At 37.3% G+C, this 10,371-nt stretch overlaps 1 protein-coding gene across 1 annotated transcript; it reads right to left on the bottom strand.

Annotated features, from left to right (window-relative positions):
* Positions 1-3,145: 3,145 nt before the first annotated feature.
* Positions 3,146-9,888, bottom strand: fgg (fibrinogen gamma chain). Its single transcript, XM_027020479.3, has 9 exons — positions 9,760-9,888; positions 9,602-9,658; positions 9,205-9,388; positions 8,360-8,444; positions 7,583-7,713; positions 6,995-7,128; positions 6,342-6,526; positions 5,729-6,006; positions 3,146-5,402 (listed from the first exon to the last, which is right to left on the bottom strand). The coding sequence occupies exons 1-9, from the start codon at positions 9,817-9,819 to the stop codon at positions 5,224-5,226; spliced, it is 1,293 nt and encodes a 430-aa protein (XP_026876280.2). The 5' UTR covers positions 9,820-9,888; the 3' UTR covers positions 3,146-5,223.
* Between the last annotated feature and the right edge of the window lie 483 nt (positions 9,889-10,371).

The raw sequence follows: 10,371 nt of genomic DNA on the forward strand, positions 1-10,371 counted from the left end.
GACTGGCAGAATTTTAACATTCATAGCAATCTTCACCACTAGAAGAGAATCATCACGGGTGCATCAAAGACTTTTTATAAGACCATTACAAGTCACAGTGTTCCTCAAAATTAAGAAAGACCTTGACATATCTTGTCAGTAGAAGCTATGCATTTTTTCAACTCTGTGACAAAGACAATCACCAGAATGAGTCAGCAGATTAGATTAGGTATCGTATTGAATCATATTTCATATTAACATTTGCACAAGCAATGAACTAGTGCAACAACTCAACATGTATGATAACTTTGACTGCAAGAAATAATACTCTATGCAATGTAAAAGATACTTTTGAAATCCAGAAAAGTGGGTAAAAAGTATTTATCCAGCATGATCCATATATCATGATTATTAATCATCCTTTTAATTCCGTTAAAACCCAGATATATTTACAAAAGCACTCAAGTAAAAAAAAAAACATTAGTTGTAAAGAGTGCGTGCCTATCTTTAACTTATGCATCCTTACAGGAAGAATACGCTTGTCATTACAGACAGGCATTCACTGTGCACGAGCACTTAAAACAGCGAACTTACAGAAAGCAGAAGTGCATTGCAATGCACACATGAACATCCAGGTAAAGATGTTTTTGTGTTTTTGCACATCAGTTCCTACAAACATTGGACTATTACAATTACTTTTCCATATTCTATGGCAATGTTATTTTTACACAGGTTCTTGTTAAACAGAGAGTAAACAGTAGTCTTAATATTCGCATGAATACATCACAGGTCAGAGGATTATACTGAGTGAATGAACTTGAAATAAACGAACTGTCAGCATCTTCCTTAGCCCATAATGTCTACACGACCATTCAACTTACGTTTCCTGAATAGCCACAACCGTTAAATCCTTGGTGCGATCGCCTTAATAGCAGCTTACACCCTACACCAGCGATCTTGAAGCGAGAGGGGGGCTGCTAATTCTCTGCACTTCTTACAAAGCAACACCACCCACCCCCCGCAACTTGCTCTGTTCCGAACATAGCATGGAAGGGAGTTCCCAATGAGACACCCAGATAGTATGTTCTTTCTAAGACAGTTTGTGGATTATTTAAATACTAATATAATGTGAGAGAAGCACAAAACAAACAGAAGTGAGAGACAGACTTCATTTAAAACTAACTTAATTAAAACCTAAGACAATGTCTGCACAAGTAAAGCTTGCAAAATAATATTTCCCTCTTTATACTGACTTTGTATGATATCACAATGAAAAAGTCTGGGAAAGACAACCATGTATAAAATTACAATGACAGATACTTTTAGTTCCGACAAGATTGAGTTCAAGCTCAGAAAAGTAATTAAACTAATTTAAGAGGGATGTCTGCAATCATTCCTCCCCCAAATCTTACGGTAAGCCTTAGTTCTTTAAAACGTCTTATTCCTCTCCTATATAATCTCTGCACAATAAAGCAAAGATATAAAATAACTCCTTAGTAACTTTAAGGCTACACTAAGATTACAATAAGACATTGCAAATGCCCCTGCATGATGAAAAGGGGAAAAGCACATGTAACCCAAGTTACCAAGGGAACCATTCAGCAGTATGACCCCCTAACCTTTGGGAGGCTGTTGCCATGTCAACAATACATTATGCATCAGCCCCATGAAATGAAAGCCATCTAAAGAGGGGAGGGTATGTGCATTCCTTTTTAATTCAGGATTTTCTTTGATACTGACAGAAGACACTAGCAATGAATGTGGGTTCAGGCGTACTCTCCCTGTGCTTGCCCCATTTTTTGTTTGTAATAAAATTGAAAATAATCACATTAAGAAGGTGCATTTCCAGAAAAAAAAAAAGTATGAAAACTTTGTTTTCTTTTCACACCCAAAACCTTCAACATGTTTTCAAATCTTCCCCAGACAATATGCATGCTTAAAGTGTGCATCAGCATAGATTCCAAGCTGGTCACAACTGGTCAGTGGTTATTTCAGCCACTTACCAATACATCTATTGATTCTTCTTACTCTGTTGCAGGAATTCTCTGTTCCAGTGGAGTCTCAGCATGCTGACATTTATGAGGAAAGATGTAACTCGCACCAGTATTAAATCAGATAATAGAAGGATATTACGGTAAATGATACTGATGAAGAAGCTAGCTAAATGAGATGATGCAAAAGAGCCAGTGTACACACAAATGTGTTTTTGATTAATACAATGATATGCATTGTAGGTATGACTGGTCGGATTACACCATTTTATTAAATGGTGTAAATCAAACCTACACATTGCCAAAAGTGCTTAGATATTAACTTCTGAGGTCTCCCACAACACAGACACTGGGATATAACATGTTATAATATTTTAGAATAGAAAGTTAGAATAGAACACATGATCCTATATCATATCCTTTTTTATTGAAAATGATATTTAATTACAACAGTAAAGATTTAGTCTGGACCCTGGAGATTACTGCACTGCATCCTGAGGGCGTTTTTAATCAATAGCACTCATTCCTGTATATAAACTGATACATCATCCTTTGGAAAATATTTGTCTTTATGAACCTTTGTCAATCAGATGTATGAAGCTATTTACAATAGCAGCAGACAACAACCACAACAGCATCAGTAACAGCAACATGAACAACAATAACAATTTTCTGTTTATTTGAGTACAATGATTGGGCATGAATTTCCTTTCTCATTTAAGGGTTGCATCCAGTGAATACATCTGGAATGTCACAAACAGCATTATGTGCGACTGAAGCAGCACCTAATTGAGATTGGTTAGAGTGTTCCACAAATGATCATTGTCATACCGCTGCAGTGTAAAGCTGTGTTTGATTACATTAATCTAGATCAGAGCTATATGTGCTGAGCTATGAGAGAGCTATGGGTTTAGACAGGGGTGACACAATTCAGTATCTTACACTTCCGACATAGGTGCAGCATCTGCGTGTATCGTAGCGGTAAGGAGGCGGATGCATGTGCTAACAGGAGCGAGATTTAATAGGGGCAAATCCAAAATTAGGGTCGTTTAGGCAGTCCAGGGTCACAGAGCCGACACGGAGAGTACTGGGATACGTTACATAACAAAAACACACAAAGGCAAACTAGGGAAGCAGGCTATAACTAAGGTAAGGAAACACAAAGTACAAAGAAAACAACATTCAAACTTTAATTCAAAATGAAGCAGTCAAACCTCCAAACAAACAAACAATGAATAGCCACGACCAAGGCACACAACAGGGTTTAAATACATGAAATTCACAAAACTAGAAACGAGGGACAGATGTAAGCAATCAATGTGAGGACAAAACAAAACTATTGAATGGAACAAAACACAAGACATGGAAAACACAGAACACGGAAGGGACTGAACATGACACTGTGTTCTAACATCTGAAAGCATGAGCCTTTAGTCAAGAGATTAAAGGTAGGATGGAGTTATTCCCAAAGGCAAGAGCAGAGAAAATTAATCCACCTGTCTTCTGCAGTTGCATGAACAATCAGCTCAACTGTGTTCAAATAATTGTGGTAGAAAATCACTTTCTGTGTTTTTACATATTTTATCTACATTCATGTTTATGTAATATATGTTTTTATAGACCTGAATGGATCAGTTCCAATTTGTATGAACATGTAATTGCTTTGCAAGCTCTAAACTTTACTACCATACTTTATGGTTAATTTTACTTGTATATATTTTTATTCTGGAATTTTGCCATTCTAAACCCTGCTATCAACATCATAGCAACTGAATATTTGTGTTTGTCAAAGAAAATCGGTTTTAGTGTTATCAAGTAAGCTATCATAGAAATCCCATCAAAGTGCAATAATAGCTTTGTTTCATAGAACATTATTTCTGATCTAGCCAGTGTGGTTCGGGTACAGGAGTGATTCATTAAAACATTAATGAAATGGTCAAAATGCAAATGTTGTCATTTGTGGTAATTTTGTGGTAATTTCTTTTGTCAAAGTTATCAGTCTGTGTAATCTTATTTTGTGAAACAAGGCCCAAAAAAGGGCAAAAAACACAATTTATTGCTTTGTTAAGATAGTCATAGTGTGAGGACAGGTTCTTTGTTACAACAATAAGCAGCTAATTTTCTACACTATAATTGTGCCATGAGACACTATTTACAGAAAACATATGAGCCACTGATCCTAATATGGTTGAGTGGATCTTGCTGGAGAAATACCAAAATCTGAAAGTATTTTCAGAAATGTATTTTAAAACACAAATTCCTGCTTGAAAACACCAGGAAGGACAGACATTGTAGACAAATGTTGTTCTATGTAGCTGGTCTAAGAGTTATCTGTAAGTTAATGCAGACCCACCTGTATTGATTCAGAGGACATGTCACAGGAGCATACTGAGTGCATGTGTCCTGCGATACTACCTTGAAACTGCTGACTCAATGTCTGTCAACTGATGGGTAGCCCATGACCTGGATGCCCCCATGGGGGTGAATTTTTAAAGTGAAGTGTGGCAACGCTGACCTATTGATCATGTTGGTCATGGCTAAAGTCTCCCGTGCAGAAGTAAATACACCCACACAGCTGGACAACTGCAGCTGGACATGGCGTACAACAAATACAAACATGGTGGACAACAAACACACACACACACACACACACACCTTGTCTATGTCTGTGGGTGGCTTCTAGATCAGCAACCAAATTCCTCGCTTTATTTTCATGCCAAAAAACAACATCTAATTGATAATTATTGTGAAATAATAATTTGCTCTGAGGTGACTTTAATATAGTATGTGGAGTTAGTAATCCATTTAAGCAATCCATGCTTCTTAAAGAAAAAACTTTGTATACTTTTCACAGGGTGGCACAAAGAAGCACAAATCTTTCATTTAAAAAAGGAGGAAGAATTTATTTGTCTGAAGTCCAATATGGAAAGGATGAACATGTATGATCAAAGGACACGGAACACTGAACAAAGCTGCAAAGTCTGTGAAATGGGAAAACATTTATGTAGCCATTGTTGTGGAACTAGAATATAGTGTGATGTAGCTCTACGATGAGGGTCATGTTTCCTCGAAACCAGGACACACAACGTCTGGGTGACTTGTGATCTGAGAATATGAAGTAATATAAGGTGCAAGAGACCCAGTATGCAAGAGATCCACGACATGAACACTTGCAGTCAACTTGTCTTACAGCTCTGATAGCATCAAAACAGCATACTGGGGATGAAGATCAGTTGTGCATCTAGGATCCTGGCTAGATTCCTTTGTCAAAGCTATCGAGGCCACCCTGTTGGCCACCAGTTTGGATCCGGTTGATAGGAATGATCTTCATGGTCGTCTGCTTCAAGGAGTACCAGCGACTGTGCCATGTGGCCCAGATGATGCCATTGTCGAAACCATTCGGGCCTGCATCCTTTGCGGTGTACTTACCACCTGTGGGAAGGCCATAAGGATCACTTACTTGCTAAATATTAAGGCTATCACTTTCTCGCTAATAATGCAGGAAAATGTCAGGCGCCAGCCATCCTAACGCCAGTGAGTTCATGTGAAGTGGGCTACATTCGCTTTGCACTGGCAGGTAGGTGGACTTAGTGCCAAAGGTCATTTGAGCATTTAACATCAGAGAAGAAGAGTGCTGTCCTTTGGCACTCATACATTCAACAACTGCTCATTCAGTCACAGGGCTGGGAAAAGTTACATGTAAAGAAGAAACCTCAAGCTAGTGCCTGAAAGAATGTAAGGACATCATGATTCCTTACCCGTGTAATATTTTCCGTTTAAGTGGGCAGCATGGCAACGATTCATCCACCAGCCTGAGCCATCCTGCTTGGCACAGTTTCCTTGGTACTTGTCATTGTCTCTGTCAGCTGTGCTGAACTGCATGCCATTGTGAGCTGTGTAGAATTTGTCACTTGGGTCATCTCCGAAGTCAAACCCGTCAAAGGCGTCACCGGCCTCTCCACCAAAATAATATGCATATGTCAAACGATACTGGTCTGCCTCTGGGGCTAATTTGAACATGGCGTAGTCAGCGTATCTGTATAAATAAAAACAGCAAGATATTCATGATATAAAAGTTTCTAACACAAAACACTACTGAGCACAATCATCTGTTTGTGGTATGGACTGAGTTCCATCTCTGAGTTTATTTGTTTCAGTGGAGCTACTGCATTTTGTAACGTGTAACTTGGCACTGACTTCATGGAGCAAAGTTCTTTATAGATTCTACAGGGTACAACATGATCAAATGTGCTAAAAACAACTTTAGATCATTTCTGTTCAGTACGCAGATGCATTATCCAACTTCCCATTGACAAAATGATTTGGTGGTTCAGTGCTGGTTATATATCTACAGCTCTCCCAGTGCCTTACCTTTTGGTGCCTTCCCAGTCCACCATCTCCATTCGGAGCACGTAGGGTACCGTGGACTGGACTGACAGCAGGTGGATCTTCTCATTGCCTAGCCAGAATTCAGTGGAATCATCAGGTGAGAGATAACCAAAGCCTTCTTTATACGGAACCCACTTTCTGTTGAAATCAACACTCCCGTCACGTCTCTAGAAAACACATAAAAGTTTGGCTTATGCCCCTGGAGTTCATAATAACACACAACCTTATTGTCTTCATCAAGCTATATTGTCTTAACAAAGCTAACACCCTGTCTTTCCTATATTTACCTTATATCTTCAGTGTTCATACTACATTCGCAAAGCTTTACTTAAATTTATATAAACATGTTATTCTCTAAATGCCCACTTGTGGTTTTGGTATTGATTAGCCTTATGGTTTTCATGCAATGGCCAATCAAAGTTGACTTTCTCCCCATAGATTTTAATGGCTTTTCACATTAGAAAAGTCCCCCCTCCACCACAATTTTAATTTCTGTTTTATTTGTCCTGTGCTCTTATCTTAGCTTATTATTTGTCATAGATAGACAACACAAAACTTGAAAACAGAAGTCATGCCTCCCTAGAAAATATTTTCAATATTTAAGGCTTTCTGCTTCAGAAGAATAGTTTGCATACCCTCTGCAGTACTGTCCATCCACGGCCAAATTTGTCTATTTCACAATAGACAAGGAAGGGGGTGGGTGCTCTTGCAGGCTGAACGTAGTACAGACCACTGACTTTGCCACCCTTATTTGCAATATCCTGGCAGTCTGAGCAAAATTAATAACAAGAAAATTTATATTTATTACTGTACTGCAATTATTAGTATTTATTTGCCACAGAAATCTGAAAGCAAGAAGAACATATGAGGACCAGAAGTAAAATGTGATCAGAAATTGGTGTAATAGCAGATTCAGTTTGATTCTATTTGATTTTCAATATTTCATGTTTTTAAAAATGCATTGATTCTACAGAGCTTTCAGTATACCATAGAGATTGAAATTTCAGCAAAAGGTTTCAAAGAAGCAATATAAAAACCTGATCTGTATTATGTAAAACCTTATATATTGTAGGCCTTCTTCACTCAAGGGAGTATCAACAAGTTTTAGATTTCAATAAATTCAATTCAATTCAAAGCTTTTTTCCATAGTATATTCAAATAATTACACCCTTAGTAGCAGCAGATGAAAAACAGAAATGGAGCTAAAGCAGCCAAGTTTCTACCTTTGCCTGTGATGGTCTGGATCTCCACTGTGTCCTTGCATGGCATCTTGCACTTGGCATCAAGCTGCAGTGACATCTGCCTCAAGTCTGTTATGCGCTTCTCGTTGGCAGCCAGAATGGACTGCAATTCACTGAGGAAATGGAAATGGAAACATTTTTTTTTACAAAAATTTACAAAACCTTAAGCATCAAAATTAACCAGCTGATTAGATGTGGTTAGTGTTAGTTTCCACCATTATGTGATAATAATATAATGTGAAAATGTTTCTAAGGTCTTCTGACATTTCAAATTTATAGTGCTATGAGATATTTAAGAGACATAAAATAGAATTTTTATGAAAGAAAAGGAAAGGATGTTTATATTAAAGCCATCTAGCAGGAATACAGTTTAAAAAGGTGTCTAATCTGGAGGTGTATCTGTAAAATTATGTAGGAACTGTACTCATCATTGGTACAACAAAATAGTTTCATAGAGTAATTTGGTATACAATCCCTCTTGATTTATCATGGCAAACATATAACAATGTTTAAAATAAAAATAAATTTAAAAGAAAAATGAATTAATAAATATAATAATGCAAATTGATATGAGTTCAAACTGCAAATGTTACTAGCATATTTTTAGTGAAGATTGTAAGATTAAAAGGTTTCGATAATTGCTTAAGAACATTTTTCATTGTTTCTTAAAAGAAATTACATATTAAAATGCATACATCTTTAAATGTATCAGTTTCAAAGCATCTCTTTTGTGAACATTGTACATCATGAGATACTTACTATATTTGCTCCTCCTGAGTTAGTATGCTTTTCTCAAAGCGAAGCACATCATCCAGCATACTTGAAGATTTCCGGATGTACAGATCTGTAAGAGATTCATTTCCAGAAAGCAATAGCATAGATTTCTGTTATTGTTCTTCTCCTTGAGTGTTGACTAAACAACAACTGAAAGTTGATCCCTGGTAAACCTAGCTACCTGCACAATACATAGTGAAAAACTGGAACTCTGGACTCTGATCATATTGGCTATCCTAAGTCTAGAATCAGATTCCTGTTTCCATATTTATCACATTTATTTGAGCTTAGATCACAAACGCTATCCTATATTATAGGACATATCCTATATCCTAACACTATATTAAAATCTTAGGAGAATGAGAAACAACAGTAGAGTCTGAAACACATAATAGCTAACAAACAAAACTGATCCAAGATGGACACTTAAAAGCATAGCTCCTGCTATCATTGCAAGAAATACTATCCCTTGCATTTTTTCTTACATTTTCAATTTTTTTTTTTTTTAATGGTCTCTCATTTTGCTTATTTGTTTATTTCATTTATCCATTTTATGTTATTTCTTTTGCCCTATAAAAAACTAACTGCTTGGAGAAAACTAACAAATTATGTATAAAACTAATTAAAAACTAATGCAAACTAAACATCTTAAAGTTATGGATATTTGGGCCAAAAACCACAAAAAAAACCCCACAAACCTCAGATGTTTTTACCCCTCCAGTGAAAGATTATTCTTTTTACAGTTACAAGGTTTTCTCACATGGTTCTGCTGGCACAGCTATGCCTATATTGCTGAGTAGTGCAGTGCTGCTCCGAACGAGATATGTCACCTGGAGAGGCCTTCTGAGCCTGTTTCTCTGTGTCTCTCAGGTAAAACACTTTGTCCTGGGCTCCTCTGGTGAGGTTTGCGATTTCCAGCAGGAGTTCTTCCATTTCGTTCAGGTCCCTCACAACCCCCGGCTTGTAGCGGTATAGATAATCTGTCACTCCGCATGTGGTGGGACAGTACTGTCCCTGAACCAGAGGACAGGATCATGTCAGCATGCCTTAGTGGTTGCATTCAATGTGGTGGTGGATATTGCTTTAACAGCCAAATTGTTAGTGCCCATATTTTCAAAGAGATACCATAAGATACTGAACAGCAACATATTATCTTATAACAGAATGATTATCATAAGATACAATTACCAATTATGGATATTTGTAATATATTTGAAATGAACTTACAAAGCCATCAGATGGAGAACATGAATCTTGGGATATGGAGTAATCTCCTCTTGGTTGCTGTAGAATGAGAAAAAAGCACAGCAGCAACACTCAGTGAAATCTATTTTGACTTAGAGCCCTTGTCATTGTTAATTTTGCAATGATCGTATATTCCTTACTGCTGAGGCTAACGTGCACAGAAACAGAATGTAGGCAACTGCATGTGAGAAAGCAGTCATTTTGGTCCTGCAGTCGCAACGTTGCTCCCTCAGTTTGTGTGCGACTGTTGCTCCTGCAGGATATTTATCTGATCAAGGTCCTCGGCAGGGATGGAGATAACAGTGTGCTGTGCAAATAAGACATTTGCTCACGCATGGCAAAATCACTGCCTCTATTACTCACAGCCCATCTCACAGCCTTACCATAATCTTGACAAAAAATTAACCCAGAGAGTCAGCAGAAAATCAGGGGTATATGTGTGTAGAAGCACATGTTAATGTCATAGAAAAACATGTAAAAAAAAAGGTTACTGGGCCTTAATAAGCATGTGTATAATGTGTGATCTTGATAGACTGACTTTGTTATATGCTTTTGATATTTCTTTCTTTTCTATATATTGACCTATATGCTAAATAAATTGTAACAGCTCATAAGAGCTTGCATGAAATATAATGTCTCCCTTCACTGAGGTCATCATTGACATTGTCTTGACATATGCTTTTAACTGAATGACTTGAGATAGTGCAAAACTTTAAACTGGGAAACTGGGCTATAGTTTTTAAATGGCCTGA

This window comes from Electrophorus electricus, chromosome 5 (assembly GCF_041902795.1).
Source record: "Electrophorus electricus isolate QZ-2024a chromosome 5, ASM4190279v1, whole genome shotgun sequence".
Lineage (NCBI taxonomy): Eukaryota > Metazoa > Chordata > Actinopteri > Gymnotiformes > Gymnotidae > Electrophorus > Electrophorus electricus.